This window comes from Prunus avium, chromosome 6 (assembly GCF_965620075.1).
Source record: "Prunus avium chromosome 6, drPruAviu1.hap1.1, whole genome shotgun sequence".
Taxonomy (NCBI): domain Eukaryota; kingdom Viridiplantae; phylum Streptophyta; class Magnoliopsida; order Rosales; family Rosaceae; genus Prunus; species Prunus avium.
Genome location: NC_142289.1, coordinates 6,706,259 through 6,729,153, shown reverse-complemented (window position 1 = coordinate 6,729,153; position 22,895 = coordinate 6,706,259). Strand labels below are relative to the sequence as shown.

The 22,895-nt window shown below is 37.8% G+C and overlaps 1 protein-coding gene across 1 annotated transcript; it reads left to right on the top strand.

Moving 5' to 3' along the window:
• The first annotated feature begins 6,547 nt into the window (after positions 1 to 6,547).
• On the top strand, positions 6,548 to 9,396 carry LOC148293557 (uncharacterized). Its single transcript, XM_088254519.1, has 4 exons — positions 6,548 to 7,908; positions 7,985 to 8,381; positions 8,472 to 9,252; positions 9,380 to 9,396. Exons 1-4 carry the CDS (start codon positions 6,563 to 6,565, stop codon positions 9,394 to 9,396), a joined length of 2,541 nt encoding a protein of 846 aa, XP_088110645.1. The 5' UTR covers positions 6,548 to 6,562.
• The last annotated feature ends 13,499 nt before the right edge of the window (positions 9,397 to 22,895 follow it).

The following is a 22,895-nucleotide window of genomic DNA, read 5'->3' as shown; positions in this document are numbered from 1 at the left end:
CTATATGGATTTTTTTTTCCTACTTGTATATGTAGGGCCTCGACATCCATATTTGCACAGGGCCTCCAAAATCAATGGACCGGCTCTGATGTTATGTTTATAACAAGAGAATTTTGTTCAAACCATTTGCTAGGTAGCTAGACTATATATTTAATCCAAGAATAAGGGAGCTAGGGGCCATTCATTTACAAAGAAGATTAATTTGTGTTATATTAGGTATTTGGTTGCATATCGCCATCAAATATATGTCGCCTTATGAGAGAGAGATGTATACATATACGGAGGACCCTCCTTGATTGTCGAGGCAACTTTATATGCATGACATTGATTGAGAAATTAAATATAGAATTCCTCAGCAATTAACTTAAACGGCAAAGATGGCAAATATTCATCCATGTTTTCATGTGTTACGTTGTTGCACTTGTCACCTTCTCAGCTCTCTGTGTGGGCTGTTAATCCAAACTTAATTATTTTTTTAAACAAGAGGTTAATAGCAATTAATGGTCGTCATCAATCATTGTTAACCATCACTTCATTATTCTTTTTGCAAATACTTTTTGCCCTTTGTCCGCTTAGCTATCGACTTTACTGGTATGTATGTGCATGGATTTGTCTGGGTGTATTTGAATCAGAATTAGTATTTAAAGGATCAACTTGTGCATAAACGCCATGGAACTAATTTGAAAGTAGTTCCCTTTCACATTGTACCACCAGTATGTATGTCTGGAAATATGTCATCATTTCATTCAGTTGTGACGGCTCTAAATTATGCCAAATCCAAAAATAGAATTTATCCAAAGAGAATTGCTACATCAAACTTGGTAGTTGGTGATTAACAAATCAAAAATTTAGAAAATAAAAATCTTAGTATCCTTCACAGCCAATAACTCTCGGTAGTTTAGTAATATTCTTTTTCTTAACGTTGAAAGAAGTCTTAAATTTGAATTTTGGGTCTAGTCGAGTAGAAAGGAGCCTTGATTTGCATATCATAGGTCTCATATTCGAATCCCTATTGCACCTTGGTAATGTGTGTGTGTGAGAGAGAGAAACCCCCTCCTTGTAGTTTAGACAATCGCTTGTATTGAAAAAAAAAATCTCATTTTCCTGTTGATTTAAAAAACGAATAGGATTAGTGTGTGGTCAGCTCACCTAATGGGCTTAAAGGCCCAAGTCAAATTGGGCCTTGTTCAACTTCATTGTGCATCCTGGGCTTCAAGCAACAAAATTATATGAGCTTGTTGAATTGGATTTGTAAATCAAGGGTGGTACCTAAACTTTTGGAACTGAATTCTTTTTGGTAAATGATTTTCTCACTCCCCGTAAGTGGATAAAAAGAGAGTGGGAAAATCAGTCTCCATTTTTTTTTTTTTTATGGCAGGTATTTGGAACTGAAATCAGAATAAAGAAAATTTGACATGCATGATGACTAAAGCAGTTTGCTTTTGTAGGTTGTCAAAAATTGTATCTTGTCATATACAAATAGTTTGGCCTTCTAAGGCCCTAAGAAGAGCTCTTATCTTTTATCTGTTGGATCAAACTATCTAATTTGACTCAACGGTTAAGATATAGAACATCATCTAAGGACCCTCGCTATAGAATTTTACTTCCTATCATATATATATATAAACTTACTATCGACCCAAGAAGGTCCATAATTGGTTGATCCAAGTGATCCAAACAAAAAAAATCTGATTTTCAAATGTCTCCTCACTAATAAATTAATAATGAGACAAACTATAAGTTTAAATTGCATTATAATAAGGAAGCAATTCCTTGTCATGCTGAATAATTTACACTCAAGCTTATTCAATTAATTGTGGACCAAATTTTCTTTTTCTTAATGCTGATCTTAGTTTCATTTTTTGTTTATGTTTTTTGTTTACACCACAATTGGTGGACCACTAGGAAAGCAACACGTGGACTAAAGAGGAGAATGGTAAGGCAACATTCGGCCCCCTGATCGGTTCATAATTGTATATTATTTCTTACCCTTCTAGCTTATGATTTGGTTATGTTTTTGAGTTAAACTTGTGCTTTTAATCCTTTTTGTGTTTATCTTTCAGTTAATTGAGCTTTAGGTAACAATGATGGCTTTGGAGAACATAATTCATGCAATTCAAGCATGTTAAGGCCTAATTTGGATGAATTGATGAAGAGCTTAAAGACAAATTCATTATGGCTACAGCCCCCTGCCAGTCCAGTTCCGTAGGTCATATTGCAAGCTTTATTTCAGCAACCTACATAGCTCGGATGAGGCCACATTCTTCATGAAAGTTGCTCCAATTGGTGTGTACTATAACATATCCAAAATTCAGCCCCATTGGATAAATCTGGAGTCCGTTACCTAGCAAACACAGAACCATGCTCAGGATGGATCTTATCAGCGCGGAAAATGAGTTAGCAATTTGTTTCGGCCTTAACTTCTTCCTCCGACCTTGGATTGGCCCAAATAACATATGGCTGGAAAGAAGACATTCTGAACTTCAATTTAGAGTGCTTAAAGTCCTAATTTGATTAAGAGAAGCCCAAGTTGTAAGCCCTTGAAGTTGCTGGTCATGCTGACCTCAGCATGTGCTGGTTGGATGCTTGGTCATGGTGAGCTAGGTATGAGCTATCATTTCTGGTTGGAAGCTTGGTCATGGTGACATGAAGATGAGCTAGGGCTGCTGGTGGGATTTAGTGGTGAAGTGCATCAACCAATTCAAGATTTTCTAATACAAGTGCATCACCCATTTCAGATTTTCTAATACAAGTGCATCAACCATTTCAGATTTTATAATTCAAGTGTTGTATGCATTAGTCTTATTGAATTCTGATTTTCACTTCCCCTAGGCCTATAAATAGGGAAGTTCTCTAAGCTTGTAATAACACCCCAAGGGGGGGGAGCTCTCAAACACTTCTCTAGAGCTCCCTTCCCTTCTCTCCCTCAAATTCTCTTAGTTTCCCTTTGTAGTTCTCAATTGTTGTAATAAGATCATTCTATTAAATTTTCTTTGTACTAAATATCAAACACTTTTCCTTTCTCTTCTTCTAATTCTCTAAAGCTTTCAAACACATGTTCTTCCAAAATCCTCAAAGTTCTCAAACATCTCTCTACTTCCCTTCTCTTCCAAAAGTCTCCATGTCTCAAACACTTCACAAACACATTTCTCTTCCTTCCCTAAGTTCTCAAATTCTCCAAGTTCACAAACATCCTCCAAGTTCTCAACCACTCTCTTCCAAATTCTCAAAGTTCCTAAACACTCTCTTCCAAAATCCACAAAGCTCTCAAAACACCTCTCTACTTTCTTCTCCAAATCCTCCAAGTTCTCAAACACTCTCTTCCAAATTCCCCATGTCTTAAACACATTCCCTTCCAAAATCCTCAAAGCTCTCAAACACATGTTCTTCCAAAATTCTCTAAAGTTCCCAAACACTTTCTTCTCCCTCCTCAAAGTTCTCAAACACTTCCTTTCTTCCTCAAAGTTCTCTTAGTTTCCTTAATGTTTTCTTAGTTGTAATTTATTTTTCTTTGTTATGTAAATTCTTTTCTTAAGTTTTCAAGTTGAATTAGTTTCCAAGTTTCAATTATGGTTTTTGTTCTTATTCATTATGCTTATAAGTTAATATGCTAGTTTGAATGATTGATCACCATTTAGGCTTGCATGTTAGCTATCTTGGTTTGAATTAAGAGTATACACCATGCTTTAATTCGAATTGAACTATGAATAGGAAGAGTATGTATGGACATTCGACAACAGGGATTAGATACATACTTGGTTGTTTAAAATGTTCTTCTATGCTTAATGGGTTCCTAATGCTTAATTTTAGGTTAGACAACAAATGATCAAATTAGGGAATTAGGAACACAAGGTTATGACCACACACCATGGCTTAATCATACTTTAGCTAGAATCAATCCATTAATCTAAATTGAACTTGGGAACTTATTTGCTTGAGTTACTTATTTCTTTCTTCCTTGTTTTATGTTCTTTGTTTTTGTTTCTATTTTGTGTAGGGAAACTAAATTGGATCATTCAATCACCAATCCCTGTGGAATCGACCTCGCACTTACATATGCTATACTACCAACGGTTCGTGCACTTGCGAGTATCACAAGTTGAGGATGCAGCTTAATCCATTTTGGTGGAGCTAAATCTACGCAACACCCCCCAGATTGCCGAACGCAATGGTAGACACCAAGTACCCTCCGGACACGTGGAGCACCCACAGAGAATGTCTACAATGTAAGATCCCACATCGACCAACGGAGAGGGGGTGATGTGCACTACTACATTTTAGCCCTTGCGCGACGGTTTTTTGCGCGACGGAGGATAAATCGTCCCACATAGATATTTTGCGCGACGGGTAACATAAATCATAGCGCAAAATTGTACGACAAAATTAATCGTCGCGCAAATTACTGTTTGCGCGACGAAAACAAAGAGCGTCGCATAAAGTAGCTGGGAAAACGCGCGGAAAAATTTATTTGGCGGTGAACTTTGCGCGACAGTATTTCTCGTCGCGCTAAGGTATTTTGCGCGACAAGTAAAAACTTTCGTCGCGAAAAAAAAAGGCGCGAAGAACGGACTACTGTCGATAGCATTTCGCGCCAAAAAATTGCGCGACAGAGGATTGCGCGACAAACATTTCGTCGCACGTTGTTTGTGCGACGAATTATTGTGCGACGGATAGAACTACATCGTCGCGCAAAAAATCGATGTCGACAGTACCTTGCGCGACTGGGGAATAACCTTTGCGCGACGGTGACGTGGTTTGCGCGACATATGTTGAACTAATTATTCGTCGCGCAAAACGGAAGAATCTTGCGCGACGACAGAGGTATCCGTCGCGCAAACTCGTCGTCTATACTAAGCTTAGCACGTCCATGGCAGAGGCAAACTGCAGAAAAAATTGCAGTTTGCCTCTGCTGTTGCTGCATCTTTCTCAAGAGGTTTCGGCACACAAAATTCGTCATTTTCATTTCGTTTATGAGTTGAGCTACTTCTGCCTCTGATACGGTCATTAGGTATGCATTTTTTATCGTTAGTGTAAAAATTTTACTGTAAATTCATACTAACACCATTAATTTCTTTGTATATAGGAATATTATATGTGATTAGCGATTGGAGGAGAACGATTTAGAAGGTATTTTCGTTGTTTTATAATATAAAATGTATAACATTATATTTATATTGATTTATGAAATTATGTTTATAATATGATGTTAAATTATGAATGTACGTTAATGTACAAAGTTAATTGAAATTAACTTTGTACATTTTTTTTTTTATAAAGCTTAGTTCCCGTTCGAGGTTAGTTGGACCGCGCATGGGTGGGTAAACCACGACTACGGTCCAATTAATTCTTCAATTGTCCCATATTTTGGACAGTTTGGAAATGCATAGTCATGTCCCGTAGTTTACAGCTACATGATTAGGTTTCGATTGTGGAGATTTCGGTGTCGTCTCGGTACGTTCTTCGGGTGGTACGTAGGTATTTTATATCTACGGTACACCTCAAGAACTGTACCGAGATGCTGCCGAAATTTATCCACGTCGAAATCTAATCTCATGTAGCTGTAAATTACATGACATGGCTATGCATTTCCGAATGGGATAGGGCCCTTACCGGAGGCATAAGGAAAGATTTTGTACGAATACAACATGATTGTTGTATTGTGATTGTGGTTCCAGGAAAGATGAGCAGGAGGTGGATACAAAACCCGGATAGGTGCGCAAGCGAATACTTGGATGGAATCGAGGATTTTATTGACTTTGCACGGACACACAACCCAGGTGCAACTAGAATCCGGTGTCCTTGCAGGAGGTGTAACAACATGTTGTGGGAGACAATTGAACATGTTCGATTTCATTTAGTAAGAAATGGAATGATTGAGACATACAGCACTTGGAACCATCACGGGGAACAAGTAGACATCGCTTCGTCTTCAGGGGCCACAAGAATGGACAATGTTGAACCTATTGTGGATCCTAATGAACAAGTCAGGGATATTATACATGATGCTTTTCCATTTGCATCGACCAGCAGCACTCAGGAAGGAGAAGATGATGTGCCTACACCAATGGACAGTGCAGAGTTCGAACAGTATGAAAACCTGTTAAGAAATGCCAACCAGGAGTTATACTCGGGGTGCGAGCGCTTTTCCGTTCTGACGGCGATTGTGGAGCTAATGCACGGGAAAATAAAGTATCGTATGTCGAACTTGTGTTTCGATTACTTTTTGGGGGTTTTCAAGAAAATGCTTCCAACAGACAATTGTTTGCCGAAAGATCACAGACAGGCACAGAAGATGTTGAGTGGTCTTGGATTGGGTTATGAAAAGATCCACGCTTGCAAAAATAATTGCATGTTATTCTATAAAGAGTATGAAACGTTGGATACATGCCCTATATGCAATGAATCGAGGTTCAAACAGACATCTCAGAATAGAATGAGTAAGATTCCACAAAAAGTCATGCGTTATCTGCCCCTGAAACCAAGGTTGCAGCGATTGTATATGTCGACGCATACTGCCACAGACATGAGATGGCATAAGGAAAAACGGGTAGACGACGATGTGATGCGGCATCCTGCAGATGGGGAGGCATGGAAAGATTTCGATCGAATGTTCCCCGAGTTTGCTGCTGATCCCCGAAATGTGAGGTTGGGACTTGCGACTGACGGTTTCAATCCGTACGGGGTTCTAAACCAACACCACAGCACTTGGCCGATTTTCGTATTTCCATATAATTTGCCCCCTTGGAAATGCATGAGAAAAGAGTACATGATGATGACTGTTTTGATAACTGAGGATCCTGGCAGGTCAATCGATGTGTACTTAAGGCCGTTGGTTGATGAGCTCAAAGATTTATGGACAAACGGGGTGCGCACGTACGATAAATCTACTAAGAAGATGTTCACTTTGCGGGCGGCAGTTATGTGGACTGTGAATGATTTTCCCGCATATGCAATGGTTTCGGGGTGGAGCACAAAGGGTTATATGGCATGCCCTGTATGCAAGGAAGATGTAACTTCCGGTTGGCACGCTGGAAAAGTGTGTTACCTTGGGCATCGAAGATGGTTGCCATGGGACCACGAGTGGCGGGAGAAGGATATAGAGTTCGACGGGAACAAAGAGCGTCGCGCAAAACCTAGAGAATGGTCCGGTGATCAGATCTTAGAACAACTTAACCATTTGGATTTTGCTCCGTTTGGGAAAACAGTTAGTCGGACCAGACCTGCTACACATATGAACTGGACGCACAAGTCTATGTTTTTTGAGCTCCCATATTGGTCGAAACTAAAATTGAGGCACAATCTCGACGTTATGCATGTTGAGAAAAATGTGTTTGACACATTGATGGGAACGATTCTAGATATCAAGGGCAAGACAAAGGACACTCCGAAAGCGCGTCTTGATTTGGAAAGAATGGGCATACGAAAGGGTTTATGGCTGAAAAGGGGCAGTGATAAAGCTATACGGGATCTTGCATTTTTTTCCATGAAACCGAATGACAACAAAGAGTTTCTACAGTTCGTATCGTCTGTAAAGTTTCCTGACGGGTATGCTTCTAATATCGCACGTTGCGTGAGGGTTGACGGGGGTAAATTTACTGGACTCAAGAGTCACGACTGTCATGTGTTTATGCAACGCTTACTTCCTGTGGGGATTCGACACCTATTGCCGGAAGATGTAGTCAAGCCAATCATATTGTTGTCCAGATTTTTTTCCCAACTGACGGCAAAAACGTTGCGAAAGACAGACATTGATCAGTTGCGCCAAGACATTGTCCAAGTCTTATGCAAGTTTGAGATGATATTCCCTCCGGCTTTCTTCACGAGTATGATTCACGTGATGGTTCACTTGCCAGAAGAGGCATTGCTTGCTGGTCCAGTCAACTATCGCTGGATGTATCCAATAGAAAGGTATATAATCATCATCATTTGTGTATGCATCATTATCTCATGCTTACTACTTGCTAATTTCGGTTTATTTTGGCAGGCTACTCGGAGAGCTGAAAAAAAGCGTACGCAACAGAGCGAAGCCCGAAGGATCAATTGTAGAGGCTTGGGTTCAATATGAGGCGCTTACTTTCTGTGGAATGTATTTAAAGGATGTGGACACGGCTTTCAATCGACCTCAGCGCAATAATGACGGAGGTCTGAGAAATGAGCAACTTTCTGTTTTTGCCCAAAGCGCACGACCCTTTGGAGATCCTGTACGAGGAGAATCGTTTTCCAGAAATGACATGGAGGTAGCTCATTGGTTCGTATTGAACAATTGTGATGAGATATTGGCATACTTAGATGAACATGAAGAGATGATGAAGCGAGAACATCCATCACATTTGTATTCCAAGAAACACCGTGAATTGTTTCCACAATGGTTTTTGGAATATGTAAGTTATAAGTGTTTTCTAATTCATATATATATTGTGCTATTACATTTTTCCAAACTAACCTATTTCGGTTTTTTTTAATAATATTAGGTGAATAAGTTGAAATCAGAGAATTCCCCCACTTACAGTGAAGAGTTATATAACTTGGCATTCGGCCCACTCCGAGCAGAATTGTTCTCAGGTTGCCATGTTAACGGCGTCAAGTTTTTAGGTCATGCACGAGATGACAAGTTGTGTACGCAAAACAGCGGTGTCCATGTTCCAGGTGGAGGGGAAAGTACAGACATTGATTTCTATGGCAAACTCACAACTGTCGTGCAATTGCTTTACAAAGACCGGTACCAAGTGATCATGTTTAAGTGTCGATGGTTTGATACGAACCCAAATAGGCAGGGAAGTATTAAAATCGATCATGGGTTACTATCTGTGAACATGAGCAGAACTTGGTATGATGACGACCCTTACATTTTGGCAAACATGGCAAAACAAGTTGTGTATCTAAATGACCCTAAAGCGGGGAACGATTGGAAAGTGGTTCAGCATATGGATCAGAGGAACGTGTATGATATACCAGAACTAGACCCATCGGACAACGACGTCGACGTCGTTGACCAACGTTTAGACTCTTCCATGGAAAATGATGCACATACACTTTTCGATACAAATGTTGTTCAAGAACCATTTCAGATTGACGGAGTGTCTTCAAGAGAAATACCGATTCAGTCAATTACAATTGACCTCGGTGATCTTCCGCGATACGATCCAACCATGGGGGACGACAACGACGATGATGTACTTATGGAGGAGGCGGAGGAAGAGGAGGAGGAAGAGGATTGGGAGACGGATAGTCATGATAGTGATGATAACGAAGGTTATTATAGTTCATCTGATGAATAATGTAATTTATTTATAATTTAACGAAATGTACATGTTCATCTGATGAATAATGTAATTTATTTGTAATTTAATGAAATGTACATGTTTTCTCTTTGTGTCAGTAACTTTTCCTAATTAACGTCATATATTTGCATAGAGTTTTGTAAAAAGACAAATGAATAAAGGTATAACAAAATACAAATATAGTATGAAAAAATATAAAGTTTTCTATGACAATTATATGCTTTATCATATAAATATATGATATCCAAACCATATAAATATATGCTTTATCACGTCCCCTAAAACAAGTTGTGATCATCTTTTGCATATATAGTAAATACGAATATAGTATCAACAAATATTTACACTAAATATCAATTTAATTTTTTTAAAATAAAACAAAATTTTGCACGACGAAAACATCTAATAGCGTCGCCCAAACCCATTTGCGCGACGATTATCTCCGTCTCGCAAGAATAATTGTCCAAAAAAATTTACAAGTGTCCGGGAATAGTTTCGAAGTGTCTTTTGCGCGACGGACAACACCAGCGTCGTTATAGTAACCCTTGCGCGACGATATGTTTCGTCTCGCAAGGTTAATTTTCCCAAAAAAACACAAGTGTCAGGAAAAAATTTAAAACTGATCTTTGCGCGACGACATGACGAATAACTCGACACAAAAATGTTTGCGCGACGAAAAATCATTGTCGTGCAAACTATTTACAGGCGAAATATTTCACTTCGTCGCGTAAACCACTTTAATTTTTAAAAAAATATTTCTATACATGACACTTAGGAATTTTAACTCAGTATTCACTAGTATAAATAATTTGAAATGAAGATCAAACTCTGTCATTGGATACATATAGGGTGAAGGAGTGTATCCGTAAAAAATCTTCGAAATCGGGGTAAAATTGACCGTTAAATCGTGATTTTTCCTTTATAACCGTTGAAAACTTTTGTCCCGTTACGCAATCTACATACCTTTTTTTTTTTCGATTTTCGGCGTATACGATCTCTAAGTAGAAACAAACAAGTGTGACGGTTGGATCGATGAAAAAAGTTATCTATAATGCGTATATGATTCACACAGTATAGTCACTAACTATTAAAAGTTTATATATAAACTTGTTAAGTAGAACATAAGATTTTGTGATATCCACTAGTGTAAATAATTTGAAATGAAGATCAAATACTGTCATTGAATTCAAGTTGGGTGAAGGATTGTATCCGTAAAAAATTATCGAAATCAGAGTAAAATTGACCGTAAAATCGTGATTTTTCCATTATAACCGTCGAAAACTTTTGTCCCGTTACTTGATCTCTACACGTTTTTTTTTCCCCATTTTTGGTGTATACGATCTCTAAGTATAAGCAAATACGTTTGACGGTTGGATCGTTGAAACTAGTTTCGTAGAATGTGTATGCTATGAAAACAATTTGTTTCAAATTTTATAGAAGAAATTGCGCGACGGGTAACTGTCGTCGCGCAAAACATGTAGATGCGACGAACACAACTTTATTCGTCGCGCAATGGGATGATGTCGTTTAGGGTTTTATGTGATCAGGGTTCAGAGTTCAGGGTTCAGGGTTTAGGGTTTAGGGTTTAGGGTTTAGGGTATGATGTTTACGCGACGGAAAATTTTGTCCCCGTCGCGTAAGGTGGTGAAATTTTTGGCGGTTCAATTGCCGCTACTGCAACGACGTTGCGCGACGATGGGAGTTTATTTCGTAGCGCAAAGTTAATATTTTCAGTTTTGCGCGAAAATTTTAATCGAAAACGCACCGTTTAGACACTTTACTGTTTTGCGCGACGAACACTTTATATTTCGTCGCGCAAAGGTCTGATAATAATTCGACAGTTTCAGACCTTCTGGTTCATTCTTGCCGCCGCTGTCTCTTCTCTCTCTCTCTCTCTCTCTCTCTCTCTCTCTCTCTCTCTCTCCTCCGGCCACCACCTCAACTTTCCACATTAACGACCGGGCGATCACCGCCAACGGACTCAGACCTTTCCGAGCCGCCGCCGCGACGATTGGGTTCGAGAAACCGGCGGGAATTTATCCGGTTTTGGGCGAATATCTCCGGCTTCGTTCTCCCTCCTCCGGCCTCCAAATCTGACGACTGAGGTATGCATTTCCCCCTATTTTTTATTGTCTAGCTGATGGTTGGATAGGATTTGTTAAATTTGTAGCGTACGTTGTCTAATTTTGTAACTAAGATTTTGGCCGGATTTCGGGATGAAATTCCGGCCACTTCCGGCCATTTTTTGGCCCAGGTCCGAGAAGAAAACTGCCTCTATTCGATGTCCTGAACCTAGGGTAGGAAGATTGGCCCTTAATTTTGAGATTTTTCCGGCGATCGTTATCGCTTTTTCACATACATGCGCTGCTGCCGCGTGTGGCAGCGCTATGGAACTGTAGCAAAATCACATTGTGTCCCAATGCGATCCACTAGTTGTCATGACCGTGTAGGTGTGTTCGGTTTCCAATTTGGATACCGTTTCAGCCTCGAATGGATTTCGCCTATTGTGCGATTTAACGGTTTGATTTGTTCGGACCATTGGATGAAACTCAAACTCATGTATGATGTACCTTGTATGTCTAGGATCATATAGGATTCAACGGATTGTGGATTGGAGTCCCGGATACTCGGAAATCGCAAACCGTACGCCAACATATATGCGTTAATTAAATTTGTAATATTGTTAAAATATGCTTAGTTTATATTGGTAAATTTGATTTATTTGTATGTTTGTTAGCTTAGTTTATATAATGACCCTAAATTGGAATAATTTTTATGTTTTATAATTAATGAAGAATGTTTTATATTTTTGTTATATTTTATTTGTTTTATTTGTTATATTTGTTATATTTGTTATTAGACGTTGACTCTATTTTAAATGAAATGAAATAAATGTTATATTTGTTATTAGATTGGTGTATTACAGTAACTATTTTTTTTAAACTTTGGTGCTTGTTTTTATTGCAAGATGTCAAACCTAATCAGCAGAAGTCATAAGCCGGTGCAACCTTCACGTAGTTTGCCTCCCCCGACTATGATGTCACCGGCCTCTGGCCCACCACAGTTGCCCGACTTGCCAGTGGGTCCCAGTGCCCCCCATGCGCCGGCGTCATCAGAGTCATCAGTGGCGCAACCAATGAGCGCCAGGCGGCGTCATCGGCTTTCCAGCACCACCGACGCCACTTCGAGCGGACCAGGTAAAGATTTCCTTCAACTACATATGTTTCGTACCAATATTTTAGTCAAATTAAACTAACATTAATTTCATATTTCTTTGCAGCCAAGAAGAACACCCGGGGACCGTGTCGCCAGTTGGCTACATCGAAGGTCACCCGGGTGAACAACTCTCGTATCAACATCAGATACGACGATCGTCATCGGGCTGCCCCAACGGCAGACCAACATAGCTCATTGGCGCACGATGTTGGTGCAGTCGTTCGGACCTATTGTCCGATGAAATGGAAGTCTTGGAAGGCCATGCCTGATGCGGTGCATAACGAGATGCATGGACACCTGTCGGTATGTATCTTACATTTTAATTGTTTTTCCTTCCAATTTTATATATTTTAAATATTTAATGTATGTAATTATTTTATTGTAGATGAATTACAATTTAGAGAATGTCAACAATGAGTTGTTGGGGTACATCAACAGACTCTTCGCTGATAGGTACAAGCAGTGGAAGAGCGACCTGCACCACCACTTTCAGGCATTTGATGATCCGCAGGTTGCTCTTCAGGAGGGTTGCCCGAAGGAGCTTGAGGGGCGGGAGGATAGTTGGCAGTGGCTCTGTGGTCATTTTCAGGAGGCTGATTATGTGGTATTTTTTATATTAAGTTCAAAATTATTACACGTTTCTTACTAATGATTTATGTCATTTTTTAATATTTCATTTCAATTTCAAATAATACGTTTTAATTTTTGTATAACAGAAGATGGCTAAAGCAAATAAGGGCAATAGGGAGAAGAAGGCTCTTCTCCATCATTCAGGTTCCAGGCCCTTCTCCTATAGGATGGATGCGCGACGTCGGGTAATAATAAGTTGTTTTTATTTAATTTTTAATATGTCATTAATGTTAATTTCTTCTTTTTTTTTGTACTAACATTTTTATACTCTTGTTCAATTTAGGAGGGGTCCAAATTCCCAGAGATTGACGTCTTCGGCGACGTTTATGTTCGACCTGGGAATGAGTTGGCGGAGTCCCTTCATGTAAGTACTCTTTAATTTTAATGATTATTTTACGCGTTCAAGTTTCATAGTTATTATATAAATATTTATATTTATATTTTATGTTATGTTAAACAGACGACCATGATTGAGAAGAGCCAGTTGGTTCTTCAGGAGTCCGCCTCCCAGCTTCCTCCCGATACGCCGCTCGAGTCTGTGGCTCCTCCACAGGATGCAGGGTTTCAGATCTTGACGGACACCTTGGATCAGACTCTAGGGAGGCGGCCAGGGACATACTGTCGAGGGATGGGGAATGCCCGGCGGCGGGAACCTAGATCCCGTTCATCGTCGCAGTCAAATAGTGTTTTGACAGCAAAGGTGGCCCAGCTTGAAACCCAGATGGCACAGATGGCTCAGATTATACAGTCAATGGCCCAGTCCGGCGTTCCCGTACCATCTTTTGTTCCCCCGTCCACCTCTGCGCATGGCCACCAAACCTCTGCCCCTGTCCCCAATGTCCAGACCTCCGAGCCGCATTTGCCAGACGAGGAAGTAGATTTAGCTACATTGTTTAATTAGTTTTTTACTTTCTTAATTACATTTTAAATATTTCTCTTGTATATTATACATTTATATTATGTTTTAAAAAACTATTTTCTCTTCATTACATTTTTCAATTGCAATTTGATTTAATTATAAAAATAAAATAAATCAAAATTCTTTTTTTTCACATAAATTAAAAAAAAAAATTAATTACTAATATTTGCGCGACGAAAAAATGACCCGTCGCGCAAATCACGTTTTAAAAAATAAAAAAACCATAAAAATATATCGTAAACGAATATAATCCTCGGTTTGCGCGACGGACGTATTTGTCCCCTAAAGAAAATGCGACAAATAAATCATTGTCGCGCAAGGGTTTGAGTCACGATCCTTATTCATCGCACAAGGTATTTGCAACGACGAAATATTTGTCGCACAAATATTGTTTGCGCGACGAATATATGTCGTCGCATTATGTTCATGCAACGTCTGTTAATTCGTCGCGCAAAAAATATTTGCGACGGATTGAAGTGTCGTCGCGCGTAGTTGCTGCAACGCCTGTACTCTCGTCGCGCAAAATATTGAGCGACAGATTGTTTGTCGTCCCTGAACTATTGGCGCAACGAAGGGTATTGCGCGACGATATTTTATAGTTTTGTCGCGCAAAGTCTAGCGTGACGGTATTTGCGCGACGATATATCTGTCGCGCTATTGTTTCCGCGACAGATTTGTTCTTTGCGCGACTATTTTTGATTCGTCGCGCAAATGCTAAAATGTAGTAGTGGTGCCTTATATGTACATACCCGCATCCATCTAGCACGAGGCTTTTTGAGAGCTCACTGGCTTCGGAGTTATGGGAACTCCGAAGTTAAGCGAGTTGGGGGCTAGAGCAATCCCAGAATGGGTGACCCACTGGGAAGTTGGTCGTGAGCTCCCAGAAACAAAACCGTGGGGCCAGAGAGGGGGGGCCCAAAGCGGACAATATCGTGCTACGGCGGAGCCAATCCGGGATGTGACATATGTTGCGTGGATACAGCTGCACCAAAATGGATTCAGTTGCATCCTCAACTTGTGATACTCGCAAGTGCACGAACCGTTGGTAGTTTAGCGTATGTAAGTGCGAGGTCGATTCCACAGGGATTGGTGATTGAATGATCCAATTTAGTTTCCCTACACAAAACAGAAATGAAAAAGAAAGGAAATAAATAAAACAAGGAAGAAAGAAATAACTAACTCAAGAAAATAGGTTCCCAAGTTCAATTAGATTAATGGATTGGTTCTAGCTAAAGTATGATTAAGCCATGGTGTGTGGTCATAACCTTGTGTTCCTAATTCCCTAATTTGATCATTTGTTGTCTAACCTAAAATTAAGCATTAGGAACCCATTAAGCATAGAAGAACAATTTAAACAACCAAGCATGTATCTAATCCCTGTTGTCGAATGTCCATACATACTCTTCCTATTCATAGTTCAATTCGAATTAAAGCATGGTGTCTACTCTTAATTCAAACCAAGATAGCTAACATGCAAGCCTAAATGGTGATCAATCATTCAAACTAGCATATTAACTTATAAGCATAATGAATAAGAACAAAAACCATAATTGAAACTTGGAAACTAATCAAACTTGAAACTAAAGAAAAGAATTTACATAATGAAAAGTAAAGTGGAACTAAGAAAAACTTAAGGAGAATTTCAGCACAAAGATCTCATTATAACAATTGAAAACTAGAAAGAGAAACTAAGAGAATTTGAGGGAGAGAAGGGAAGGGAGCTCTAGAGAAGTGTTTGAGAGCTCCCCCCCTTGGGGTGTGTTTACAAGCTTGGGAAACCTCACTATATATAGGCCTAAGGAAGCTGAAAATCTGAATTAAGTATGGCTAATGCATACAACACTTGTTTTATAAAATCTGAAATGGTTGATGCACTTCACTAATAAATCCCACCAGCAGCCCTAGCTCATCTTCATGTCACCATGACCAAGCTTCCAACCAGAAATAATAGCTCATCCTGAGGTCAGCATGACCAGCAACTTCAAGGGCTTACGAATTGGGCTTCCCTTAAGCAAATTAAGACTTTAAGCACTCAAACTTGAAGTTCAGAATGTCTTCTTTCCAGCCATATATCATTTGGGCCAATCCAAGGTCGGAGGAGGAAGTTAAGGCCAAAACAAATTGCTAACTCATTTTGCGCGCTGATAAAATCCATCCTGAGCATGGCTCTGTGTTTGCTAGGTAACAGACTCCAAAATTATCCAATGGGGCTGAATTTCGGATATGTTATAGTATACACCCATTGGAACAACTTTCATGAAGAATGTGGCCTCATCCGAGCTATTTAGGTTGCTGAAACAAAGCTTGCAATATGACCTACGAAACTGGGCTGGCAGGGGACTGTAGCCAAAATTGAGTTTGTCTTTAAGCTCTTCATCCATTCATCCAAATTAGGCCCTAACATGCATAGATTGCATCATTTACTATCCAAAGCCATCATTATTACCTAAAGCTCAATGAACTGAAAGATAAACACAAAAAGGATTAAAAGCACAAGTTTAACTCAAAAACATAACCAAATCATAAGCTAGAAGGGTACAAAATGATATACAATTATGAACCGATCAAATACCCCCAAACCTAGATTTTGCTAGTCCTCGAGCAAAACAACACAAAACAAAGTTAAAAACAAAACAAGAAGTTAACTAGACCACTTTCGTAGGTAACTCGATTGCATTTAGCATATGCAACAAGCCTTTAAACCTCTAGGCATCCCTAGTAGGAGGAGTTGTGTCTCCTGAGGGTTTAACATATACGATACCCACAAACGTTTTACTGACTCTGTAAAACAAAGTAATTAGAAAACTTAAAGATTGTTAGTCCTTAAGCAAAACCAAAACCAAAAACAAACATAAAAATAAAAACAAAACACAAAACACAAAAAACAAAAAAAATCAAAATCAAAATAAAAACTCAAAACAATCTTTCCGAACATTTTGTGAAGAGAAATGACTCATGCACATGACTTAAACGTTTTGACAATAAAAGCTCAATTTTAGACATTATTCACAAAGCGGCAAAGTTCAAAACATAATATGCTCAAAGTGTAGTAGTGTGATAGCCAAATGCAACAAATTCCCCAATCTTAGTTTCCACACAATTTCAAAAATCATACCAAGCACAAATGCAACTTCAAATCTCACCAAAGTTGTCCTCTCACAAATGAATCACTCAGAAGAGGGCTACAATGCAACACTCAGTTATAGACATGGGATTAGAGTTAAACCATAAAGGAGTTAACTCAAAATAGGAAGATGAAGAACTTGCATTAATATGATCTCAAGAAGGATGCCAAACACTTAAAAGTAATAAAATGCATGCAATTCAACCACATGACATTTAAGATCAATTTAGGTCTTTAGCATAGGTTGTAATGGGGCCAAGGGTGTAAGGTGAGTAAGAAATGAAGGGTATGGATAAAACAAAGTCCAAGAAACTCAAAATATAAGAGCATAAAACAATTGTTTACAAGACTTCGAATCATCACGATTAGATTTTTTCTTTTACACGATCAAAACTCCTTATACCTTCATTTACAATTATTCATACTCCTTTCCTTGAATTGAACAAACACCAATTTATTTAGAAGGCCCAAAAATGAAACCCAAAAATGAAATTTCATTCAACCACCATTTAATCATAACTTTTTTCTTTTCTTTTCTTTCACCAATTGTGTGATTTTCTTTTTTTTTCTTTTTTTCTTCTATGTAATATCCCTTCCCAAACTTAGCATGAAAAACACATCCGAATTAGAGCTCATGAGTTCCTTAGAAAGGTATATTCTTGTTTTTCAGGCTAAGGCTAGAAGTAAAAATTGGTTACTTGAAAGAAAAGGCTTACATACATATAGGCTCAAGGTGGTTAACAATGGAAAATCATGCTTAAGCATGCATACGGTTAGCTTGAAAGGCACAAACGGTCCAAAGAGGGCCTCAATATCATTTCTCAAATGTCATGTAATCAAATTGCACAAGAATGAGTGACTTTTAAGTGCTCAACCAAATCAATGAATAATGAGATCAAACAACAACTCGGATGACAAGAAAATAAGAATATGTGTATAACACTCATGAATTGAAGCAAAAGGCTCAAAGCTCACATTATATGGTTATACAAGTCTAATTCATGCTTGATACAATTCTTTGGATCATGCAAATCCCTCAACTGGAGAATTATGAAACAAATGGCAAGTGCATAGAGGGTTTCAAACATATCATGCTAGAACGATGCCATTTAGTGAATAACAATTTTTTTTTTTTTTTTTTTTAGCATTTTCAATCAAGTCATGTAAACATTCATCACAATCTCATCGTATATGTCCGGAAAGTGACTTGAAAACAAAAAGACTCAAAACAGAAAAGAAAACAAAATAAAAGAAAGCAAGAGTTTAAGTGAAACGAAAAAGACTTGCTATCCCTTCCCAAACTTAAAAATAAACATTGTCCTCAATGTTAAAGAACTTAGGCATCAACAATGTTATAACAAGAAATAAAGGGAATAAAGCAAGTAAAAACAAGAACAAACAAGAAATACAACTACAACACGGCTGCAAAACAAAACAAAACCAAACTGAACCAAACAAAACAAAACAAAACAAGCAGAACAGTAAGCCCTAACAACAGTCCTACGCACGCAGAAATCCAACCCAAAGAAACGCACAAACCAAAATGAAAGCCCAACCCAAAGGAAAGTTAACCCACCTTGAAACCTAAACAACGGTGAAAACCCGACCCACAATGAAATCCGAAGCCCACACGTTTTTTTATTTTTATTTTTTATTTTTAAGAGAACATGGGTCATGATGTCTCGGTTCAGTGTAAGGGACCAACTGACAGGGCGAGACACGTGTTGACTGTTGCGTAGATACAGCTGCACCAAAATGGGTTCAACTGCATCCTCAACTTGTGATACTCGCAAGTGCACGAGCCGTTTGGTAGTATAGCATATGTAAGTGCGAGGTCGATCCCACGAGGATTGGTGATTGAATGATTCAATTCATTTTCCCTACACAAAACAGAAATGAAAAAGAAAGGAAATAAATACAACAAGAAAAAAGGAAATAACTCAAGCAAATAAGTTCCCAAGTTCAATTAGATTAATGGATTGATTCTAGCTAAAGTATGATTAAGCCATGGTGTGTGGTCATAACCTTGTGTTCCTAATTCCCTAATTTGATCATTTGTTGTCTAACCTAAAATTAAGCATTAGGAACCCATTAAGCATAGAAGAACAATTTAAACAACCAAGCATGTATCTAATCCCTGTTGTCGAATGTCCATACATACTCTTCCTATTCATAGTTCAATTCGAATTAAAGCATGGTGTATACTCTTAATTCAAACCAAGATAGCTAACATGCAAGCCTTAATGGTGATCAATCATTCAAACTAGCATATTAACTTATAAGCATAATGAATAAGAACATGAACCATAATTGAAACTTGGAAACTAATCAAACTTGAGACTAAAGAAAAGAATTTACATAATGAAAAGTAAAGTAGAACTTGGAAAGACTTAAAGAAAATTTCAGCCCAAAAGATTTCATTACAACAATTGAAAACTAGAAAGAGAAACTAAGAGAATTTGAGGGAGAGAAGGGAAGGGAGCTCTAGAGAAGTGTTTGAGAGCTCCCCCCCTTGGGGTGTGTTTACAAGCTTGGGAAACCTCACTATATATAGGCCTAAGGAAGCTGAAAATCTGAATTAAGTATGGCTAATGCATACAACACTTGTTTTATAAAATCTGAAATGGTTGATGCACTTCACTAATGCATACAACACTTCCATTATAAAATCTGAAATGGTTGATGCACTTCACTAATAAATCCCACCAGCAGCCCTAGCTCATCTTCATGTCACCATGACCAAGCTTCCAACCAGAAATAATAGCTCATCCTGAGGTCAGCATGACCAGCAACTTCAAGGGCTTACGAATTGGGCTTCCCTTAAGCAAATTAAGACTTTAAGCACTCAAACTTGAAGTTCAGAATGTCTTCTTTCCATCCATATATCATTTGGGCCAATCCAAGGTCGGAGGAGGAAGTTAAGGCCAAAACAAATTGCTAACTCATTTTGCGCGCTGATAAAATCCATCCTGAGCATGGCTCTGTGTTTGCTAGGTAACAGACTCCATATTTATCCAATGGGGCTGAATTTTGGATATGTTATATTACACACCCATTGGAACAACTTTCATGAAGAATGTGGCCTCATCCGAGCTATGTAGGTTGCTGAAACAAAGCTTGCAATATGACCTACGAAACTGAGCTGGCAGGGGACTGTAGCCAAAATTGAGTTTGTCTTTAAGCTCTTCATCCATTCATCCAAATTAGGCCCTAACATGCATGGATTGCATCATTTACTATCCAAAGCCCTCATTATTACCTAAAGCTCAATGAACTGAAAGATAAACACAAAAAGGATTAAAAGCACAAGTTTAACTCAAAAACATAACCAAATCATAAGCTAGAAGGGTACAAAATGATATGTAAATATGCACCGATCAAATACCCCCAAACCTAGATTTTGCTAGTCCTCGAGCAAAACAAAAGGAAAACAAAGCTAAAAACAAAACAAGAAGTTAACTAGACCACTTTCGTAGGTAACTCGATTGCATTGAGCGTATGCAACAAGCCTTTCAACCTCTAGGCATCCCTAGTAGGAGGAGTTGTGTCTCCTGAGGGTTTAACAGATACGATACCCATAAACGTTTTACTGACTCTACAAAACAAGGTAATTAGAAAACTTAAAAGATTGTTAGTCCTTAAGCAAAATAAAAAACAAAAACAAAAAAAATAATTACATTAACAAAAACAAAACAAAACAAAACAAAAAAAAATTACAAAAATAAAAAGAACTCAAAACAATCTTTCCGAACATTTTCTGAAGAGAAATGACTCATGCACATGACTCAAAAGTTTTAACAATAAAAGCTCAATTTTAAACATTATTCACAAAGCGGCAAAGTTCAAAACATAATATGCTCAAAGTGTGGTAGTGTGATAGCCAAATGCAACAAATTCCCCAATCTTAGTTTTCACACAATTTCAAAAATCATACAAAGCACAAGTTCAACTTCAAATCTCACCAAAGTTATCCTCTCACAAATGAATCACTCGGAAGAGGGCTATAATGCAACACTCAGTTATAAACATGAGATTAGAGTTAAACCATAAAGACTTAACTCGAAATAGAAAGATGAAGAACTTGCATTAATATGATCTCAAGAAGGATGCCAAACACTTAAAAGTAAGAAAATGCATGCAATTCAACTATATGACATTTAAGATCAATTTAGGTCTTTAGCATAGGTTGTAATGGGGCCAAGGGTGTAAGGTGAGTAAGAAATGAAGGGTATGGATAAAACAAAGTCCAAGAAACTCAAAATATAAGAGCATAAAACAATTGTTTACAAGACTTCGAATCATCACGATTAGATTTTTTCTTTTACACGATCAAAACTCCTTATACCTTCATTTACAATTATTCATACTCCTTTCCTTGAATTGAACAAACACCAATTTATTTAGAAGGCCAAAAAATGAAACCCAAAAATGAAATTTCATTCAACCACGAGTTTATCACAATTTTTTCTCTTTTCTTTTTTTTTTCTTTCACCAATTGAGTGAATTTTTTTTTTCTTTATGTAATATCCCTTCCCAAACTTAGCATGAAAAACACATCCGAATTAGAGCTCATGAGTTCCTTAGAAAGGTAAATTCTTGTTTTTCGGGCTAAGGTGAGGAAATGTAATTGGTAAAATGAAAGAAAAGGTTTACATGTAGGCTCAAAATGGTTAACAATGGAAAATCATGCTTAAGCATGCATAAGGTTAGCTTGAAAGGCACAAACGATCCAAAGAGGGCCTTAATATCACTTCTTAAATGTCATGAAATCAAATTGCATAAGAATGAATGACTTTTAAGTGTTCAACCAAATCAATGAATAATGAGATCAACAACTTTGATGACAAGAAAATAAGAGTATGTATATAACACTCATGAATTGAAGTACAAGGCTCAAAAGCTCACTTTATATGGTTGGTTAAATAAGTCTAATTTATGATTCATACAATTCTTTAGATCATGCAAATCCTTTAATTGGAAAATTATGAAACAAATGGCAAGTGCAAAGAAGGTTTCGAACATGTCATGCTAGAACGATGCCAAATTAATTAATTAATTAATTATTATTTTTTTACAATAAAAATTTACAAGGAAAAAAAATAAATAAAAAATAAAATTCAATTTTTTATTTAAGTCATGCAACATTTATCACAATCTCATCAAATGTGTTCGGAAAGTGACTAAACAAAACAAGATTCAAAACAAGAAAGAAATTTAAAATTTTTTTATTTTTTATTTTTTTTAAATTTTAAGAAAAACCAAGTTTACTTGCTAAACTCCAATACCCCCAAACCTAGAAATGAGCATTGTCCTCAATGTTTAAAAATTAGCCACAAACAATGTCATAACAACAAATGAAAGGTATTAAAGCAAATAAAAAAAAATCACAAAATCACAAAAGAAAAGAAAAACAAAATAATTATAAAATAAAAATTACAACACAAACAAACAAAAAAAAAAAAAAAATGAAACAGTAAACCCTAATCACACAATTCTGAAACCCAAAAAAATTTTGAAGCCCAAAGCCCACAATTTCGAAACACAAACCACGGTGAATTTAACCCACTTTGAAACCCAAACTAAAGTGAAACCCGACCCACAATTTGTTTACATTTCCGGCTTTTTATTATTATTTAGTTTTGTAAAAACAAACTATCGAACCGTGATTAGCAACACAAAGAGCGGGATTTTAACATGGGTCATGATGTCTCGGTTCAGTGTAAGG

Bases quoted from the DNA above. Each gene is read 5' to 3' on its own strand.
- LOC148293557 (XM_088254519.1), top strand. From the start codon at position 6,563: ATGCGGCATCCTGCAGATGGGGAGGCATGGAAAGATTTCGATCGAATG. The intron at 7,909-7,984 runs GTATATAATCAT...TTATTTTGGCAG, and splicing joins TGGATGTATCCAATAGAAAG to GCTACTCGGAGAGCTGAAAA. The intron at 8,382-8,471 runs GTAAGTTATAAG...TAATAATATTAG, and splicing joins CACAATGGTTTTTGGAATAT to GTGAATAAGTTGAAATCAGA.